This window comes from Tachypleus tridentatus, chromosome 3, assembly GCF_004210375.1.
Source record: "Tachypleus tridentatus isolate NWPU-2018 chromosome 3, ASM421037v1, whole genome shotgun sequence".
Classification (NCBI taxonomy): Eukaryota; Metazoa; Arthropoda; class Merostomata; order Xiphosura; family Limulidae; genus Tachypleus; species Tachypleus tridentatus.
Window position 1 is genome coordinate 91,998,628 of NC_134827.1, and position 23,071 is coordinate 92,021,698.

General features: G+C 33.6%; 1 protein-coding gene across 5 annotated transcripts in view; it reads left to right on the forward strand.

Moving 5' to 3' along the window:
* Positions 1–275: 275 nt before the first annotated feature.
* ICA69 (islet cell autoantigen 1-like protein) overlaps positions 276–23,071 on the forward strand; it is a 74,209-nt gene continuing 51,413 nt past the window's right edge. For 2 of the 5 annotated variants that reach the window (XM_076495676.1, XM_076495681.1), the window contains exons 1-2: positions 377–533; positions 10,857–10,935. In XM_076495676.1, the coding sequence (XP_076351791.1) occupies positions 10,925–10,935 (11 nt within the window). In that variant the 5' untranslated portion in view covers positions 377–533; positions 10,857–10,924. Of the gene's footprint in view, positions 343–376; positions 534–777; positions 798–5,275; positions 5,422–10,856; positions 10,936–23,071 lie in introns of those variants that run through there. The other 3 variants (XM_076495677.1, XM_076495680.1, XM_076495678.1) reach the window with 3 other exon arrangements.

Genomic DNA, 23,071 nt, shown 5'->3' on the forward strand with positions numbered 1-23,071 from the left:
TGAACAAAAAAATTCAAAACTTTACAATACATTCTTTTTGAAACATAATACCTTTGTTTTCAGCTATTTTATTTTATTAAGTAGATTTATTTTTTACATTAATGTATATTTTTAGCAACAGTCTTATTCATTGGTAAGTATATTACAAATTTATTTCATAAACCTTTGTTAATTCAAAAGTATTTAACATTTATTTTTAAATTTTTAAGTATAGAAATTTATATGGTGATAAATTTCAGAAGATGTAGGGAAAAATTACCATTAATGACATCTAAACGTATATTATCCATATATCAACAATATTTATAGAGCATCATTTAACTTTTCATTCTTCGCTAAATGGTATGTAGAATGCTATACAAGTTTAAGTTTGTAAAGGACAACTCTTAAAAATATACGAGTGCGAAATTGTTTTCTATGGAAGAGAAATTAGGAGCAATAGGAGTGAAGTTTTAATATTTATGTATCAGCAGTGTTTTTTTTTATTTAAAAATACTAACTGACATGTACATTTTAACATGATTTTTAGAGAGGTAAAAGTTTTTCATATAATGTAGTGCGAATAGCTAGAAGTAATTAAGTAAAACTAAAATATTTAATATTAATATTAGTAGTAGTAACAACAAACATCAGCAACTGCTATATTGTATAACTACAAATTTAAAGTTACACAGTTACTGAGCTGATAACTAGATTAGGCATAACGTTAGCACACAAAATAATTTATCAATAGTAAATTGTTTTGTTTTTAAACCCCATTAAAAAAATACAACGTCAACTACATATACGTTTAATAGGTTTGTTTATCCAGTGTAGAAAGTTAAAAAAGTGTTACAATGAATGTGAAAGAAAAGATAAATGATAAATTTTCTTCCCTTGTGAAATGTTAAGTGATAATGTAATTTGTAAATCTAAGTATAAGAAAAACTGGGAACTTTTATGATGATACTTTTTAATATTTGTATTTTTTGTTACTAACTTATTAATATAGTTATTATTACAACTTGCTTGATAACAGTTAGACCTGGTGAGGCTGGTACTAGTAGCAAAGTATAAAACATATACAATTATAAAATTTGATACTTAGTATACAAAAAATATATTTGAAAATTGATTGTGACTGTGTTTGTCTTGGTACTTAGATTATTTGAGCATGTTAGATGTAATAGTTAGTATATGCATGATGTTCATGCAACAGCTGTTGTTGAAATGGTTATACACTTGATGGATGTATAGTGTATTTTAATTTTTACAGTGCTTTAATGAAAATTTTGAAGTCCTGGTACAAAACTTGTCATGTAGCCCATATGGTGGCATATTAACAAGCATTAGTTTGTTAATATTTTCTATATTTCTTGGCTGAGATGAAATGTTTTTATTTATAAAAATTGATCTAACTATTTTTTAAGTGAATAACATTAGTTGGTTTCATTAAGAAACTGCAACATTCATTACATTTATTAAAAAAAAGGATTTAATTCAGTGAAATGTTTTCAAAAGTGAAACAAGGTTTACAAGGTAATTAGTATGTTGTACTTAGATAAAACTTCCTTTAAATATTTATGTGGCCATGCTAGTCTGTTGTGTTCATATCCTGGGCCAAAAAATTCCAACACTCACTTTGGGTTTGTGTAATTTACACTAATGAACTTGTATTTTTATAATTTTGTGTCTGGTCAGAATTAGAATACTTGTTTATATGTACCAGAAACTACTGAGATTATTATCAACTATGTTTTAATAACACAAAATTTAAAGACAGCAAGGGCACTGTTCATGCATCTAGGGTAAATATTTGTATTTACCAATCAATTAAATATGGCCCATTAATCAGATATGAGATTAAAATTGGGTAGAACATACATAACTCATTATATATCCCTGTGCTTAACAACAAAGAAACATAATAGTAGTGTTAATAGTAATTGGAAATACTAATTTTAATTACTTTATTATTTTCATGATGGTTAAATTAATTATAGTTTTGATTAGTTGACTGTCAGAATAATTGGAAACACTAATTTTGATTAATCACTTGATTCATAATTTTGATAAATAGTGTGGTTTACATCACAATAATTGATGTAATAGCTTCTCAGAGGCAATCAGTTAAATCATCCAGCTCTATTCAAAATAGTATATATACTGGTCATACATTTACTGTTCAAAGGTCTAGATACCTGACAGCCACATACATACCCTTGTATGACATGTTTTCATGATTATATACACTGCTGTGGGCAGTATTATATGGAGTATGTTATTATGTAGTTAAACAAGGTAACTAAACTGGTAAAACATATATTTCTGAAGTGACCAGTGTATGCCTTCTAAACTTGTCATACATATTTAATCTGCAAGTGTAACAAGAAGTATTTTCTTAAAATATACTTTTTGTCTAATTTGTGTTGAATTCCAGCCATTCAGTAATACCACTTTCTCTTATAACAGCAACAGTTCAGTACCATGTTATTCCAATCACTGGATTTCACAAATCACAGGATGATAAGAAAAGCATGTAACAAAAGTTTTTTCTCTGGATTTTACAATATAAAGTGTGTGATCCTTATTATAGTAATTGCCAACAGAAGTGTTGTGATTATTTGCTATTTACATTGTGATTTATGAATTTGGTTGGTGTTTCCAGAGTTAACTTTTTGTTTATATTTATAAATTACTTAACCAAAGTAAACTTACAAATGGCATGAATTCCCGAGTTAATGTTTGTCTCATGGAGGTCAATGAGAGACCTTTTTCTTTCACCTTTGCTTTTGAGTTTTTGTCAACAACCAGGGAAGGGATCACTCTCAATCAGAGCTATCCATGATGTGAGTCATTATGAGATGGAGATGTATTCTGAGATGGCTTTTCCAAATTATTTGGAGATGATTGGTGAGAATTTAATTTATTTTTTTGACTCCTTCTTTTACTAAGTCAGCCCCAACAGAAAATGTTTTGTTCAGTCATCTCCAGCTCTTTTGTTTAGTTGGTTACTCAGGTTTTGAGGGTTCTCTCCTTTTACATTTGACTCCTCCTTTTTTAGCAGACAGAACAGCAAATCACTACTTGGTTTTTCCTTCTCTTCCTGATACTGCTGTTCATGCTGGAGGCTTTGCCACTCAGTTATACAACAGGATAGCTATGTCTTGTCCTCCATGATGATTGGATCAGCATACTTTGGCCCATCACTACCAGAAGGAGTTCTGTGTAGTTTCTCAATGAATGGTCTTTTGGGAGTTTAGATTGGAACCTGTGATTTTCAACAGATCATACTTTTCTTGTATTCATCTTCTTTCATGACTATTCTGACTTTTCCATCCAACTTTTGTTTGAAGTCTATCAATGTTTTCCTCTGCAATTTGAGGATAAGTTGGAGATTTTGCTTATGTCTACTTCAGATTGTCTTCTTCAATTTTTTCATTGATTTCTTGGCTGGTTAAGTTAGAAAGGGTAGTATTAGAGTTAAAGATAGAAAACTTTATTGATCAACAGATTTCAGTCCTTGACTTACATAGACAAGGAACTACAGAAGGTAGAGACAGCAAAAGGAAGAGAGATGAATATAGATTGTGAACTTAAAAGAGGTTAGTTACAGGTGATTCCTTGCCACAGCATGCAGATAGAACAGTCAGTGGGTTATATAGGGAGAAAGAGTTAGATTATGCTACCCTGGGGCACAGGTGAAAAATATAACTGATAGAGCAAAAGTTATAAACAAGGTGACTGGCAATGATGCAGTTTGTATTGTGCATATAGTGGTTAAAGATACAAGAAAGTAAGTCAGAGGAGCTGATTAATAAGTACAAGGGATTGATGAAGACATTTTAAGATAAAAGCCATAAATTCATTGTGTCAGGGATACTGCCAAGAATTAATTGTAAAGATGAAATTTTGAGTAGGTCACTCGGACTAAATGCTAGGCTGAAATTAATATGTAAGGATGAGCAGATTAGTTGGTTGGACTTGTGGGATTAGTTCAGTGGGAGGACAGAACTTTTTGAAAGTAGAAAAGGGTCTGACATTTTACAAGGGCTATTAGCTCAGCCATAAGAAATGTTTCAAACTAGGAGTAGATGGTTGTGAGGGCAAAGATAAACTAAGTGGAACAAAATTGAGATGTAAAGGAAAATAAGAATAGGCTTAATTGTTACTGTTGTGATGCTGGAAGTGTAAGAAATAGATGACATTAGGATACTGGCAGGTATAGAAGATTTTGAATGGGAATAACTGAAACAGTTAAATGTAGAAGATTTTGATGATAAAAATTTCCCTGAAATACGTAGTTGTAGTTTATTTAATAGGGACAGAGTAGTGAAAAAAAGGGAAGTGACTATATATGTGTAAAGTGTGAGTTGCATCCTGTTGAAGTTGAGAATATTAAGGGTAATACTAAAAGAAAGTGAATCAGTTAGGATTTATGTTAGTAGATATAAAGGGAAAATGCTGTTAGTAGGAATTTTATAAACAACCAGATGAAATTAGTGAGAAACTTGAAAACGTGAGGATGGAAGGGTTGTCATATGAGGAGAGATTAAAATCCTTAAAATTTTCTCTTGAAAAAATGAGAGTTAGAGGAGATTTGATTGAAGTATTTAAGATTATAAAAGAAATTTATAATGTTGATGCATCAACGTTTTTTCATACTAAACAGCAAGAATTATAGAAACAGGAGATGCAAATATAGGCAAGGTACATGCTGTCTTCAGCTAAGACAGTTTTATTTTTCAAATAGGGTGGTTGGTCTCTGGAATTGGTTGACTTTGGATGTTATGGATACAATAAATTTGAGTGAGTTTAAAATAAAGTTTGATAAGTATGTGAATGATAAGACTGGTTTTCATTTTTAAAAATTTAATAATTTTAATCTGACTTAGAGGATAGGACAGCCAAGATGGTCCACCAGCTCCCTTGTTCACCCTCAACTTATGTTTGTTATTGGGATTTATTGGGTGGAGATGTTTTGTTAGGAAGTCTTTGTTTACTATCTTCTACCCTCAAAGAGTTTCAACACATTCGTTTTCTCTGTCCCATATTATATGCTGGATTTCCTGAAATGTTAGAATCCTAAATTCTTACAACTCATTTGCATTCTTCTTTATTATCATTGGCTTCTTGCCTTTCTGGAACTAATTTGGGACAATTGGCCTGTAGTGTTTCCTGATCCCCTCCTTTGGTTCCTAGGTCTATTGATTCTAAGTAATTGGGTCTCTCTGTATTTTCAAGGATCTTCAGCTTGAATGGACTAATGAAAATGGTGTTAGTGACTATCCTATGAGAAAGTTAGCAGTGACAGCACAATAAAGTCACTTCCTGGACATCTGGAGCTCTTTCACCTGGGATCCATGGGTATTCCATGTTCTGGTTTAAGGGTTGGTAATTCAATTTACATCACCTCCACCATTGCTGTTCAACTGATCCATGGTGAGTGAAGCTTCATTCCACACCATAAAAGAGTTGTTAGTCATAAAGGCAGTATAAAGGGTCGATCCTGTTCTTTTAGGATTTTCCATTTATTAGTGCTACCTAAAAAATAGACGATTGGTGTCCAGTGATAAATCTATCTTGACTCAACCAATTTTTAGATCCTCTTTGCTTTAAAGTTGGTGTGAATCCCAACAGGCGTGATTGTTTATGGCAAGTGTATATGGTTCATACAGCTAATCTCAGTTTGTTTTTTTCACACAAAAATAAAAGTACAGCTACAATGAAACATAAGCTTGAAATGAAAATATGTTTATGAAACAAAATTAAAATGAATTTTATGTGTTTACATAAATATGAAATCCTATTTAAAAAATGTAAAAATGCTTAAAGGTACATAGAAATATTATTTTCAGTCTGTACATTACTTGACACTGTGAGCAGAGTAAGTGATTAGTAACAAATTAAAAATAAACAAAATATGTATTTGTGTGGATAAAAAGTTTAGAGATTTTAAAATAATGTATTAAAACATAAATAATAATAAGTTCAAATCTGGAACAAACAGAAGTATCATAATCATATAAGTACCATTTTCCAAATAATTTTGTAATATCTTAATAATGTAAAAAAATAAATTTATCAGAATTAACAGGCTTTGTTTCTCAATGGATATGGACAATGTCTCACAATGTTTTCAAATAAAAATGACAATGTGTCACCCAAATATTTTTATATAGTCTACCTTTTGCTTTTTTTAATACTTTTTGAAGACATCTTTGAAGTTGGTTTGTTTGTTTGAAAAAAAAGTTAATTATGCATGGAAAGTTACTTCAAAAGAGTGTTTGTTTCCAAGTGAGAATTTAATTAGGTAATTTGGTAATATAGCTTGTATTTTTCAAGATGAGAAAATATGCATTGTTGCAAAATATTTGGCATTTTGTTGTATAAAATTGGCATCTTGTTAAAATGAAATAGTTCTATTTTGAAAACACAGTTGTTAAACACACATTTCAGTCGAATATAAGAGACTAAAAATTTTCAAAAAATGATTTGAAAACACAAAAGACATTGGAAATAAGAAATTTTATCTGATTACAAAACACAAAAATATGACAATTTAATTAACGTAAAGAAAAACTTAGAACAGTTGCCCATAATTGACATATTGTTCAAAAACCTTTTTGAATGTTTATGAAAGTTAGAGTAATTTTGGTGGTGACTTCATTTGATAACTACATTCAAGCCTTATCATTTTTCACAAAGTATGCATTTTATGCTTTATCAAAGTAACACAAAATTTTTTGCAAAACTTTGTATTTGTGATTAGGAATGCAATATCAAAAGTTAGTTTGTTTCAACATGAAAGTCAGTGATCATGAAGGTGAGACATTGTCCTGGATCTGTTTCTCAAACTATGTGCACTTGTGAAAGTTCTTGTACAATTTTATTCACTAGTTTTGTTGTTGGAGCAAAGTATTGCAAGACTGACATTGGCTATCTAGAAAGTTAGTAAAAGGAGCAAAGTGGTCCTTTGTTGTCCACTGGTTTTGTGTTAACCATTGGTTACTGAATTATGAGTTCACATTCTTTGCATAATGTAAAGTTGTCCTGTTTAAATAAGGAAAAGTGTAAGTTAGAAATAGGTATAAATTTATAAAAATTTAAAAATTCCATATTTTTTAAAGAATATATTGAAAATCATGTTTTTCTTTTGTTAATGAATATTTGAAGTGACCATTTAAAAGCAATGCACTATAGTGCACCAGAGGCAAATACAAAGGGTGATTCATGTAGAAGAAAACAAAGTATTGATCAATGAGTAAATAACAGTATTTCCTATTACAATAGGATGTTTTGATCTAACTAATAAACTCTTGCAGAAGTTTTTTGTAAGTTGTGATGTACTCTTATACCCTGCTGCCTCTGTCCCATTTAACACTGTTTTGTTATAGCGCAAACACCAATGCTCAGTAATTTTTAAGAGCAGCCGTTACTGCATCTTTGTCAACAATCATTTAGTAATTCAGTGCACCTTGTACAGAATATATATGTTTATCTGCTGTGTATGTACATTGTTTGGCAACTATTTTTTAATACTTTTCACACATCATGTCTGGAAAAAAGCCTTCAAGGGATGTTAGTGCATTTAAAATGAAAAGGAAACACATTTGCTTGAATGTGAAATTGCAAGTGTTAAAGCACTTGGAAGCTATTGAGCATCAAGTGGATGTAGGTGATTCTTTAAACTTGGCAACATTCATGGTAAGAACAATTATAAAAAAAGAAGACAAGAGCTTTTGCAACTGTGACCTTAAAATCCAGCAACAAAGGTAACTTATTTAAGAAGCTATTTGCTTGAAGAAATGCTTAGTATTTGGATGGATGATCAAATGCACTAGAACATGTTCTTAAGCCAACTGATAATAATGGATAAAGCAAGAAGCATCTTCACACATATTCAAGAAGGAAAAGGGGATACATCAAAAGCATTTACAGCTAGCAGAGCTTGGTTTGATAAATTCAAAAAGTACACTAACCTTCATAGCATATGTATCACTGATGAAGTGGCTAGTGTTGATACAAATGTAGTCCAGGAATTTCATGCAACTTTGAAAGGCATTATCGAGTGAAGCAAGTATCTTCCTTAACTTGTCTTTAATGTGGATGAAATGGACCTTTTTTGAAAATGGATGCCTTCTCGTACTTTTATCTCCTGTGAAGGAAAACGTGTATCTGGTTTTAAAGCTAAAAAAGACCAGTTAACTCTCATGCTAGAGAACAATACTAAAGTTGATTTTTAAGTTATAGCTGATGCTCAAACACCATGAGCAATGAAAGGAATTTCAAAATAGTCTACCAGTGATTTTGGAATCAAACAAGAAGACTTGAGTGATGTTTGCTATTTTTCAAAATTGGTTTCACATTTTTGCCCATCTGTGAAGAGCTGCTATGAGGAGTTGTTGTTGCTTGATAATGCTCGAGGCTGTCCTGATAATTTAGACATACTTTGAACCTGCATTTCTGTAGAAGTGATCTACCTACCACCCAACATCACTTCATTAATACAACCAATGGATTAGGGAGTAATATCGAATTTTAAGGCCTACTGCCTCCATCATACATTCAAGCAACTCATAGAGAAAATGTTGAAGATAAACAATTCATCAGACAATTTTGGAAAGACTACAACATTATGAATGTCATAGCCAACATCAGAGCAGTCTGGAATGAAGTGACTCCAAATTGCATGAACATAGTGTGGAAGAAGCTATGGCCAAAAGCATGCAGCAACTTGTAGGAAGTTAAAGAGGAATCAGTCATCTAAAACATTGTTGAACTGACCAATGAAGTGGGACTGGAGGGTGTTAATGAGAATGATGTCGAGGTATTGCTGCAGACCATGCAAGTCTTACCAGTGAGGAACTTTGAGAATTAGCAGAGCAAAGCATCCAGAGTAAATCTACAGCCACCAATGTGGAAGGGGAATCACCAGTCGGAGAACTTACTACACAATTTTTCAGAAACAGCATCACAGCGATCATGCAAATCATGGACCAGTTCGTAGGTAACGACCCTGACTATGAGTTGGGTTCTAAGGCAAAGCGAGGTGTTCTTGAAATGATATCCTGCTTCTGAGAACTGCTTTGTGAGAGAAAACTCAAGAAAAGACAAACTATTAATGCATACATTATCAAGAAGCCGAGGTTCACGGAAGATCCACAGCCTGATCCAACATCTAAAATATAATTAGTGACTTTCATAAAAAAAATTGCTTGATAAAAGTTCATTATTGTTCTATTTGTATTTTCACCTGTCTAAAGTATACATATTTTGAGCACTAACTGGAGTATTACTGTATTAGAATTTGATGACCTACACTGAGCTGTTATAAGTAAAATATATTGCAGAGCAAATAGGTCTGGCATAAAATTATATTTATTCAAAACTTTTACACAGTTACCCAGTACTTCATTGTACACAATGCTTGTCTGTTTGCATAGTTTTTTTCAGTCCTATAATTGTAAAATAATATGGATTGCATTCCAATGCAACCAGCTGCTTCACTACTTTGAGTTGGAAAAAATATAGGTACAGTATGTTCACATGTAAAAAATCAAAAAATAACCTAAAACTTCATGTACAGTATCTTAACATTCATAAAAATGCTTAATGCACAGTATTGTAATTTACACGAACATTTTTTAGCAACTTTATGAACTTAATGTCTCAATGAAATGTGTACTAAAGTGTGTTGTTTTACCTCTGCTCTGTTTTCTACAACTTTGTTTTTGAGCGTTTGCTTGGATATGCATGTAATGTTTTAATTACTTTTTTTCTGCTTTTCCCCCTACATGGTATTTGAATAAACATTTATAAAATTACAACAAGGGACCATTATGTCATTCAAGGCTGCCCCTGCACAATTACTGTTGAGTAAAACATAAATCTACCCTTTATTTTTCAGAAACTTGTAGTTTCGCTTTTACTTATGGCTTCCACTACTTCTGATGGAAACTCAGTTTTTGAAACAATTACCTTTTTGCAAAGAAAAACAACAACAAAGCAATTATTAACTGGAACTTAGCTTGTTTTTCACTAATCTGTAACTTTTGCCCTTTCATTCTATTGGTTTCAGGTTTATTGCACAAATAAATCAGAGGTTTTATCCTGTTAATGTAATAGTTAATCTTGTAAACTTCAATAAGATAACCTCTTATGTTTTATTTTTCTTAATGGAAAATAAGAAATCTTAACCTATCCTTATCGGGTAACCTTTCCTCCCATGGAATTATTCTAGTATTCTTCTGAATCCTTTTTGTGTAAGGAGACTAAAACTGCATGAAATATTTTAATTAATTATTTGTATAAAGATATAATTTACCTTTTTAACATTATAGAATATTAGAGAGGTAGATGAAAACATAAAAAACAGGCAAAGTGAACATGTATAGAAGTTTTCACCATCATTGCACAAAGCAGTGTTACATAATCAGTTAGTTACTTTTACTACAAACAACAAAGAAGTAGAAGCCAGTGTTTCACAGGAGTTGAAGAGCAGAATCAATGGTTTTCTGAAAAATAAATGTTGGGTTTAAATTTTTATTTTCCCCAAGAGTTAGTGTGCAAGGACAACCTTGAAGATGAAATAGTTTCTTTATGTTTGTAGGTTATGTTATGACACACTAAAGCCTTCCATTGTAACAGTTTGTTAAGAGCTGGTTAAGATGTTAAAAGATTCATGAGCAGAAAATGAAACTACTTTCACATCAACCTGGAATCATTCTAATAATGCTTATTTGAACATTTCTAATAATGTAACATCCTTTATTAGATAAAGTAATTGAGAGTATAACATTTTAAAAACATTGCTTAATTATATTTGATTTTTATGTTTTATTTTATTGCTTGATGAGTGTGCATTTTATTTTTAGGAAGGTAAAAAACAGAACTAATTGTGAACATCTTTTGTGGGCTTGGTAATAACCTCTACTACAAAGAAATGACAGATCTGTAAGTATGGTACCTGTGTGTGAGAGATATATATTTTTGAATTTTTGTAATATAAATATATAAATTATTATTATTACCAATATTTCTTATTTTGTAATGAAGAAATTTCATGAACAAGTTTATAGGTATGGTAAGAATAATATACTTTCCACACAGTTGTAGAAGAAATGAAAAGAACTGAGAAAATGATAAAATTATGGAAGGACTTTTCACACTGATAACTTAAGGTTTATTTATCTGGCACAGTGCTATGACTTATTAGGATTATGAAACACTGACTGGTATGAATGTTATTCATTCTGTAGAATCCATAATGTTGGTACTTCACAAACATTTTAGTATGATAAGCCATTTCATTACAAGGAAACAGGAAGCTCATTTCCCAGGTATTGAAGCTATAACTAATAAATATTCAAATAATAGCAGTGAGGTGTAATGCAGTAAAGAAAAGTATTCCAACTATATTCTTTGTACTTCAGATAAGATTACTAAACATGTAGCAGAAAGGAAAAACTTAAAAATAATAATCTGAGAGATGTTTTGAAATTAATTTCAGTTTGTTAATCTCAATAATGAATGAAAGTCTTCGTTTAAAACAAAACGACTGATTTTTCAAAAGTTTATACTTTGTGTTCAGTTCCTTGTTTAATTGAATAAATAAAAAATTAAGAAAAAGAATTACATCTGGGATAACTGCTTTTGAATGCTTGGCCTGATGGATGTAAACAAAGTGAAAATTTCTAGAATCTGTGTGTTGTTTTATTTCCTGATTCTGAAATTATGTTAGAAAAGTCAATTTTAAGAGTAAGATATAAATAATACTTTAGATTCAACTGCAAAAAAAGTAGATCAATTATTTTTAACTTGCTGACATAGAATGCTTAGAACTGAGTACTTTTCTCTGCTGTTAATTCTAGTGGCCTCCAAACTCCTAGCTTTTCAAAGCTGTGTCACAATTTATTGTAGAACATTGCTAAATATAACCCTGTAAGAATGACCGACAATATTTTGCCAGCCATTTTTTTTTTTTTTTTTCAGTTTTTGTATCTTCATGAAACTGACATTAATGCTCCTCAGCTTTGGCCAATATTTGTTTTGTGTCCATTTTGTTCTTTACACTTTTTATGAATTCTGTGAAAGGGCTAAGTTTTAAAAATTTATTGTTCATGAAAGGAGATGTTGATGTGTGAATGTTAGCAGTTTGTATGACTAAGTTATATGCATAATTACAACAACTGCTAAAGAGGCATTTGAGGATATTCAAACATCCTCTTTTAACATTCTAGATAATCCTTCACTGCTAGCATTGATGTAATTTTACAAAAGAATTATAAAAATACATCATGAGGTGTGTATTATACACCATATTGAGCAGTGATTAAGAAAAAAACATCTGCACTTTCTCAAAAATATTTTTCCAACTGAACTAGTCTTACATTTGGGAATTGAGTCCGAGGAATAGGCCATGAAATCTTTCATACTCGGAGCTTCTTTAGGTAGTGATGGGCATTTTACCTGAAGTTATCAGTTGTTGATGTTGTATTAGGAGTGGAAATCATACTGTGGTTAATGCCAGAGTTGTTCTATTTTCTATTACATTACAATTTTATCAGGAAAACATTGTATCTTTTAATTTCATCTCTGCTGAGACAGAACACAGGCTATTATTTATAATGGTAGGTTGCAAATTGGAAGATATAATTGGCTGATTAACTTAGTTCTACCTTACAATTGAGTCTCAAGTAGTAGGACAGGGTGCAAACTAGTGTTAGCATGCTGAGCTGCAGGTTGGAAAATGGTAACTTGATTATCAATGAGCATGATTTTAAGTGTTTGATTTATCAAAATTATGATTAAATTAATTAATTTTCATACAGATCAGTTCAAACAGCCCATGTCATGACCAGATATAGGTAATTTAACACTAGGAACAGTACTGGTGCTTTATATAAATTTTGCTTGTGTAAAGATATGTGAAGTAATGTTTATTCCAATAAATAAATACCTCCTCTTATACCTGTAGCTATTATTCTAAATACCTGATTCAGATATGTTTTCACTGTTTCTGACAAAATCACTAACAGGTTTCTCAGAATTACAATCATTCAGAGATACTTTGACCATTATCTGTTTGATCAAGTTGATTTTTGTAGTAGTAACCTGTAATAAATATATAAAATTATTCTGATTGGCAAATTGATTTATGACATGAATTTCCAGATTATTATTTCTGGTGCAGAGTCAAATAAAGTCTCTCCCATCCTCTGATGTCTAGCATTGCATGATAATGTGCATGTGGGTTACTGTCAGTGATTTTATTCACAGTGAAATGGAGATGTATATTTGGGTCTGTGTTGGTTCTTCAGGGTGCTCTGAGGCTGCAATTGAGGACAATCCTCAACATTTGGGAGAAACTTTAGAGTTGCTTTTTCCTGTGTTTTCTTTTAGTATGTTTGTCAATGTTGTCCTCCTGTGGGGCAATTGCAGACTTGTAGTGATGGTATTTGATTTTCCCAGGTGGATTTTGCTCTAACAAAACAAGCCTCAGAAAATGTTTCAATCAATGATTATCAACACAGTTGTTAAAGGGGAAAAGGCTACTTTGGGTTAAGCTGCCTTTGAGTTGTTATATTTTGTTGGTTCTTTAAGAATTTAATGTTTTGAGTTTTTTTCATGTTGCTTTGAACCTACTCATTACTTGATGGCTGAAAGGTCTTGTAGCAAATTTTGAGTTTTTCTCTCCATTTACAAATATTGTGATTTATGCTGAAATGTATCTTCTCATTTATATGAAGAAACAGTTATACTTTATCTGACATGTTGGAAGTTCTTGATTTTAGCCTACCACCATGAGGTGGAACCATTTTCCAACTCTCAAATAATACTTCTGCTTCTCTTACTTTGTGGTTCTGAAACATAGTTTGTAGTTAGCTTGAGTAAAACTGTCTCCCAACTATAAAATCCACCATTTTGTTTTTCTTTCACTTAACTTTCAGAATCACCAACTTCATAGTTGATGAGTTTGTTCCCTTTTTACCATGAATGTTCATTCAATTTTTATCTTCTACATTCCTCCCTGTTGCTGTAGGTTTTTCAAATTTTATCAATTCTTGCTGGGAGTCACAGTAAAGTCATTTATAGTCCTAGTACTGTCATTACAAAAACAACTTTACACTTAAATTTCATTGGCAACTGACAACAAAACATCGAGGTTAAAGTTGAGTTCAAAATTTCTTGTTTTACATGTATATATTTTTAGTACTTGTTACAAAAGTTAACTAAAATTTAAAAGAAACTTATTAGGTTAGATAAGGTAATGAAAAAAAAATCTTCATGAGGTATACTTGCAAGCAGCTTGTGTGTTACATTATTCTATAAATTAATGTGAGCCTACACATTCGCTTAGTAATTTACAACATAAATGGTAAACTTATTAATTAGACATGACTCAAAGGCCAATGAAACAATAAAGTAAAAATGTACTTACTGTTATGAGCCTTAAACATTAAGAATAAACAATTATAATTTTGCATTAGAAGTTGCAGTCATTTAAAAAGATTTTGAGGTTGGTCAAGTGGACCAAGCCTGTAGAGTTAGGGTGATAACAGATAGAATATAACATTTTTAAGAAGAGAAAAAAAAATTGAAATTTATTTAGAAGGTTTTAGAGATTATGTAAACCAAATCAGAGATTATTCAGATACATAAAAGTGTTTTTACACTTAATACTAAAATCGCCTTACATTTGGAGCACTCGTGACTATGACCTTAGACATTCACAGACAAATCATTAGTAAAAATACCTAATAAAAAAAATTATATTTTCTATGTACCAAATACTTGTAATGTTTACTGAAACCTTGTTGAATTTTATGAAGATACATAAAATATGTTAAAAGTTATTGTATGAAAACTCTGATGTTTACTTTATAGTTTCAAAAAAGCCTGTGACTGATCTAGAGAATTCCCTAATTATTTTTCAATCTGGTGTCAACAAGATCAAAATGATAAATTTGCTTACCTATGAAAATACAAAATACATTTAGAATGTTTATATTTTTTATTATAATAAAATTATGTCCCTTTTGTAGTGTGATTTATTTAGAGATGAATTTTGGCAATTTATGCCTGCTAGTATTTTATATACACACATACATTATGGATTTCTGGACATGCAGAACACACAAATGTCAAAATTTGATCCTGATATTGATCAATCTGATCTAGTATTTTACTCAGGTGATAGGCTTATTATGAAATTGATCACATAGATTTATCCTGTATGTAAACAGTTAAATCTTAAAATGCAATACATTTTATTCTAGACATAAACTTGAATTCCTTCTTTCTCAGAAAACAATAGCATTAAGAAGCTGTTGGCATTCTCCATAATATTGTGTAATCTAACAACACCACTGTACTTCATTGTGATTGCAATATCCAGAATGAAAGGTAATTTTTGCACAGGTGTGCTGGCTCACATTGTCTGTGGATTTGCTAGATTGTAGATAGAAACAGTCGGAATCTTGTTAATCCATTCATGAGCATCACGAATTAGATGATGAGGCATTTGGCTACCTTAGAGAGAGAGTAAGGTAGAAGTTCACAAAAAAGTAAAAGTTGTAGGAAGAGTGAAGCATGCTTGTGATATACACAATAATATAGCAGCAAATTTAGAAATTTGCACTGATAGTATCACAGTTATAAATGAAGCTTTTACTGATGATAATAAATGCTTTACAATTTTGTAGGTTTCAAGATCATCCTTTGAAAGATTTTGGTCTGGACCCTCATGATCTTTGTCTTGATGTTTCACAGGTTTTGAAAATGAGACTGGATTAATTTAAGTTTTAACAGTGTTAGACCAGTTGCCTACCCACAATCAGTAAGCACTGATTATTGATTGTGCAGCAGTTCATACATGGCTTTGTGTAGCATCAAAGATGTTTTACTAGAATTCCCTTGGTAGTTGATGCTACACCTTGGCTATGATGTCTATTGGACCTTCGTCATTTTTATTTACATCACCAACTGCCATATTGCCTGTAGTTATAATGTGCTATTCAAAACTAATTGCAACTATACATTTCATTGCGTATTTATATGATCTTTATCAGGTGATTATCTCTGATATTTATTAATTCTACTCGATCTGCTGTGATCCTTTGTGGTTTCAAAGATCATAAAGAATTTACTGATGCTAATATGAGCTTTAATTCTATTTGCTGACTTTTCTGATTTTCTTATTTGTTCATTCTTATTTTATTTTTTCATAGAAGGTGTTAAAACAAAGTTTGTATGATGCATGTGATTTTTATTCTTGTTTTACTTTTTATTGTGTAATTTATTATGAGGTTTCAGTCTTGACTGCATCCTGATGGTTTATTAACATTATGGGTAAGACATAAAAGGTTTGTTCAAGGTGTATAATGATGCCTTACTTGACCACTTTGGAGATAATTATTTGGTTGAAAGCATACCATCTAATGTTGATTAACCATTCCCAGAAGACAAGCAGATCTGATCAAATGTCTTATTACTTTGTAACTTGCATAAAAAAAACAACTTGAGTTCTCACAATAGTGATCTAATGAATATTTATTTTATCAGCTTCTTTATTATGGGACTTCATACATCTTGGTAACAAACACTATTTTTTATTGCTTTGCTTTTTGTGTTAATAATCTCTTGTTACATTTATATATTCTAAAATATACAATTATTCACTATCTAGTACCTTCTAGTAATGGATATTCCTCACAAAGTTCAAATGGTTACATGCCAAATGAGGTTTTAGCACATGCTCTTATGACTTTTGTTATCGAGCGATGTTGTAGCACATTTATCAGAGCACAATTCAGGTAGTGTGATAGCATTCCTAATTTCTAATCACTAACTTCATGGAGGGAGCTGCAACTTACTAGTTTCCAGTTATGATATAATGTGTATGTTAGTTGGTTATTAATTTAACTATTATCTATTATTATGTAAATATTTTTTACACTATTTCAAGTGCCAAAGACATGGGAGTGTGCTTTTAGTGTGAAAAAGTGAATATCACTGCTCTACAACAAGGAAACAAATTATGTGAGCATTCACAATTTGTTTTATAATATCCAAACCAAACAGATGAATCAAAGTTAACTGTCATTATAATTTCACAGTTTGTGAAATTTTCTAATTAGTTGATCATCAGAGTCATTACTTGATTATTGTCATATTGAACTTGGATAGGTAAAATACTTGAAAATAATAGTATTCCCAAATAATTTTGATTATTTTCACAAAAAAAGTCAACTTTAATTGATTAAGTTTAACAATCTTTAATTAATCTAAATTTATTGGAAATCATGACTGCAATATTTTGATTACTTGGATAGTTGAAATAATCAAAAACACTAATTTCATTCAATTCCTTATTCCCATGTTGTTAATCTTATCATTTCAGTTGATTGAATATTTTATATAACACTTAAGTGCCCAAACATACTTGATAATACTCATCAATTTAGTTAATCCATCAGCTCCAACTAGCTGCTTCTTAAAATAACCTAAAATTAATTGGAATACTTATCACAAAATAAGAAGAATTTTGATATTTTTAGCTACTGTCATGGAGAACAAGAGCTCTGATTTGGAATCTGCAGTGGATGACTTAAAAGGAATGTAAAAGAACATTTAAGTGATTTTGATCACAAAAAAGTAGACCAATTGTATTCTGATACTTATCCAGTTTTAGATATTTAAACTGTAATATTTAAAAGCTATAAAAGTATAACTAAGCAAGTCAGGTGCCTCTTTGTAATGTAATATGTTTTTGTGAATTTTTTTCTTACATAAACACATTATAGTTAATGACATTTAAACTGTATTTAGGTCTTACTTTTATATTTTAGTTAATTATGTATTATTTATGTTTTGAAATGTGTAATTGGAAGGTTTAAACATTTTTTAAACATACATTGTACTATGCATGAAAGTAAGATAATTTTGCTGTAGGCTTCTGTATCTCTATTGAAGATGCTGTAATTATGCCCAAAGGGCACCACCATTGAATTGTGACATGATGAGTAATAAAAGGTGAAAGGTTTCTACAACATGCAGTTGCCATCCACTCAACTAATTTTCAGGATCATTTTTTGATAAAATTGTTTTTTTGAATTTGTATAATTATAGAAATACATACGGTGGCTTTGCCAGTTGAATAAGGAATATTAATCAAGTGAGGCATAAAACTGGTTCAAGTTAATCTACATTTGCACTCCTCAAGACAGATTTCTGTACATGGTGAGAGAATCTCTCAGAGACGGTTTTGTACTTTCAGTTTACCACCTCTGGGATCTGAACGTCCACTTGTGTTTGTCATGTGCAGTGACCTGTGAAAGGGAGGAGAGGATCATGGTGGTTGAGGAGTTCAATCTTATCATGGCATTTTTGCCTTGTTCCTGTAAATGGGCATCCCAGAGTCAATTGGCTTGTCCTATTTGGCTTGGGTCAACTGAGTACCAGTGTTGGACATTCTAAATGGTTGTTGTGGAGGACATTGTCTGATGATGGTGTTTGGGTATAGTGCTTACAAAACCCTGGCTTTGCCTGCAGTGTGTTTGTTTGGTAATTTAGTGCATCCCCTCGTAGGGCTCCATGGAGGGTGGGGTAAGTGGGTACTGGAATTTCCTTTATTTATCATGGATACAGCAATCCATGAAAAAAAAAAGAAAAACACAGCTAAATGATAAACAACCATGCATGGATGACTCTGTTGCACAGTCACCATCACAGTCTGATTCAACACCTTGAATTCTCATTCTTTATTCATTATCTGAGAAATCCTTAGGGCTTATGTCTCCCTGTTTTATTCAGTCATCTTTCTGTAGTTTTCATTATACCAGAATGACAGGTTTTGTGATGAATGGAACCATGGTGGGGTGGCACTGCTGGTCAACCAGAACATGCTCGCTCTGTCTTTGTTACTCAATATACCCTTGGAAACTGTTGCTATCTGTGTTTTCTTAGGTTACACCATCACTGTTTGTTTTCTTTACCTGTCTCCCAGAGAGACCTGTGATCAATCAGACCTTGATGCTCTCATTGAACAGTTGCCGTCTCCCTTTTTAATCCTGGAGGACATTAATAGATATAATCCCCTCTGGCCCTTCGGTGTGGATTCCTGTATGTGGTGAGGGGACCTCCCAGGGAAGGTTCTGTTCTGTCTGGTTACCTTCTCTGGGATCTAAACATCCACCCACATGTTTGCCGTGCGTGGCGACCCGTGAAGGGGAGGAGAGGATCCTGGTGGTTCGGGGGTACAGCCCTAACAAACCACTTTGGCTTTGAATTCCTGTAGACAGGCAGCCTTTGGGTGGCCCCCCTTGGGTCAATCGGCTGGTCCACTTGGGATAGAGTCAACCAAGTACCAGTGTTGGAAGTTCTCAATGGGTGTTGTGGACATTGTGCCTGATGCTGGTATTTGAGTATCGTGCTCACGAAACCCTGTCGTTGCTGCATTGTCCTTGCATGACTTTGTAGTGCATCCCCTTGTAGGGCTCCATGGTGGGTGGGGTCAGTGGGTACCAAAATTTTTCTTTTTTCCTATGGATCCTCTTTAAAAAAATTTAAATACAATAGTGAAAAAACAGTCAATGGGTAAGCGACCACGTCTTGAAGACTCTGAACAGCAATCTTCAACATCTGTAACACACGTACCTCATTTTCTGATATTACATTCTCTTTCGGAAAAACCTTTAGGGCAACTGTCCCCCTTTTTTATTCAGAAGGCGCTAGAGGGACTTGCTGGCTCTCCAAAGTCAGTAAAGAAGCTTCGATCTGGAGATATATTGGTTGAAACATCCACATCCCAACACAGTGAACTCCTCTTGAATTCAAAGGCAATTGGGGATATACCTATTGAGTTTACACCTCATGCTACTTTGAATTCATCACGAGGAGTTATTGTTGAGAGGGATTTGAAGAACGTCCCCGAGTCAGAGATTCTCGCTGGTCTCTCCACTCAAGGAGTTTCTGCAGTGAGGCGCATCTCCACTCGCAAAGATGGAGTTACACTGCCAACAAATACCCTCAATTTGACATTTACTTCATCACGTGCACCTGTCACCATCAAGGCAGGTTATCTCATTTGCAGGGTACGGCTATACATTTCAAACCCTCTCCGATGTTTCCAATGTCAGAGATTTGGCCACTTAAAGACATCATGTTGTGGTTCCCTGACATGTGCTCGTTGTGAGGGCAAGGACCACGATGCCTATGAATGTGACATGGACCCACATTGTGTCAACTGCAATGGTTCTCACCCCTCCTACTTTCGTTCTTGCCCAAAATGGTTGGAGGAAAAAGAAGTGCAGCGTTTGAAAACGATACATAACATTAGTTATCCTGAGGCTTGGAAATTGCTGCCCACCACTCCATCTCGGACATATGCTGCTGCACTTCTTTCCACAACTACAGTGGGAGTGCAGACAGATCTCTCTGTGCCTCCAAGAGAATCGTTTTCAAAACAAATGAAAAGCCTTTTGACCTCCATGGTTAAAAAGGTTGAATCGCCTTCTACACCAATCTCTATTCCTCCCATACAGTCCAACAAATCTCAAGATCCACATCTTTCAGTTTCAAATACAGGCATTTCTTCTGATACATCTTTTTCTCCAACCCCAAAAGGCAAAACAATCATTCGTTCACGTCCTCAGTCACTGGAATCTCCTTCTAATAACAAAGACCTGCCCACTCGATCCAGGGCAGGATCCATGGAGGTTGATAGACTTTCTCTGACTAAGGACAGTAATGAAAAAAGACGTGGTCATAAACAGAAGGGTTCTCCAGCCACTTCACCTACCCATCATTAAAAATGGCCACTTTGATACAATGGAACTGTCGAAGTTTACGTTCTAATCTGGATGATATCAAAACATTGATTGCTTCCTACCATCCTGTTTGTCTTTCCTTACAAGAAACATTTCTCAAACCTGCTGATACAGTCTCCATTCGGCAGTTTTCTCTGTACAGAAATGACAGGTTGTGTGATGGACGAGTACATGGAGGGGTGGCACTATTGGTTGATCAGCATGTGCCCACCCTGTCTTTGTCACTCAACACACCCTTGGAGGCTGTAGCCATCTGTGTTTCCTTGGGTCATATCATCACTGTTTGTTCTCTCTACCTGTCCCCTGGAGAGACATATGATCAGTCAGACCTTGATACTCTTGTTGAACAGTTGCCATCTCCATTTCTAATCCTGGGGGACTTTAATGGACATCATCCCCTCTGGGGAAGTGCTGTTATTGATGGGAGGGGTTGCTCTGTAGAGCGTATGCTCTCTGATCACAATCTTTCTCTTTTCAATACTGGTTTTTCCACTTATTTTCACGCACCTAGTCAGTCCTTTACCACAATTGATCTCTCGGTTTGCTCCCCTTTATTATTCTCCCATTTTTTATGGAGGATTGACAGTAATCCACTAGGGAGTGATCATTTTTCTATCTTTTTGAGAGAGACTGGCCATGGTCGATGCCACCCTACCCGTGTACCCTGGTGGAAGCTGGATCAGGCAGACTGTTCCACTTTCACTGCTCTCGCAGAACTTGATCCTGCCATCGTAAATCAGCCATCAATAGACGACTGTGTGGTAGCAGTAACTGGCTGTATTATACAAGCAGCTGCTCAGTGTATTCCTAAAACCTCAATACATTTTCCACTATATCCTCGTCCGTGGTGGAATCCTGCTTACCACTTAGCACAGAAGGCTCAAAAACGGGCCTGGGATACTTTTCGTAGATATCCCACACTTTCAAACCGCTTCGCTTTCCAACGGGCCCGTGCACATGCTAGGTGGGTAAAACGTCAAAGCCAGAAGGAATCTTGGATTAAGTTCACAACTAGCATATCTTCTACCACCAGTTCCAAGATCATATAATAAAGGATTTGAAAGTTTAATGGGCACAACAATTCTGTTGATCTTATTCTCTGATGGTCAGGAGGTGGCTGATGTCCGGAGCATTGCTGATACTCCAGGTGAAAGCTTTTGCCGGGTATCTAGCACTTCAAGACTCGGGCAGAGCATTCACCTCTTTTCTTTCAAACTGACTGTTTCTTTGACTATAATTGTCCCTTTACACTAGTGGAACTGAAAATGACCCTTCATTGGTCTGCCAGTACATCTGTTGGACCTGATGATGTTCATTATGACATGCTGCACCATCTATCTCCAGCTTCTTTTGATGTCCTTCTGATTGTCTTTAACCAGATCTTAACAGATTGTCTTTAACAAGACCTCCATACATGTGTGTTACGTGGCCATTTACCAATGTTCATTAAAAATGTTTTAATGGACAGGAGATTCCAAGTTCGTGTGGGTTCGACACTTTCCCGTTCTTTTGTACAGGAACTAGGAGTCCCTCAAGGCTGTGTTTTGAGTGTCACACTTTTCAGTATAAAGATAAATGCCATCATTGAACAACTCCCTCTCACTATTGCGAATGGACTGTATGTCGACGACTTTCACATCTCGTGTCAGTCATCGAACATGAGATATATCGAGTGGCAACTACAAACTGCCCTCAATCGTGTACTGAAGTGGACTATGGCGAACGGCTTTAATTTCTCTCTTTCTAAAACCGTATGCATAAGGGTGTGCCAAAAACCAAAAAGTTGTGACACTCAGTCGCTCGCTTATAGTTTGATTCCATTCAATGAAAAAAATATGCTAGCGTAAAAATCAATCCAATACATTAATATTTAGGGGTTGCGCAATGTGCACAAAATAACAACGTGCTTCCAGAACCAAACGAAAAGTTGAAATTAGTGAAAGGCTAGCTTTGGCTTTAGACAGAACCCAGATCAGTGACCGAAAAGCCACGCAAGTTTTGCTTCCTTTTGCAGCTCATATTGGACATAATATCGAGGATCTTACCATTATCCCAAGTTCCATGAAGAGGAAACAAATTAATAACCTTACTCTTCTAGCAGCTGAATTGAAGGAAAGTTTTTCTCCAAACGTTCCTTTGACATTACATTGGGATGGTAAGCTGCTGCCTGACTTGGTTGGCAGAGAGAAGATCGAACGTTTGGCAATTTTAGTTTCAGGTGAAGGTGTAGAGAAGATTCTTTCAGTGCCCAAGATTGATAG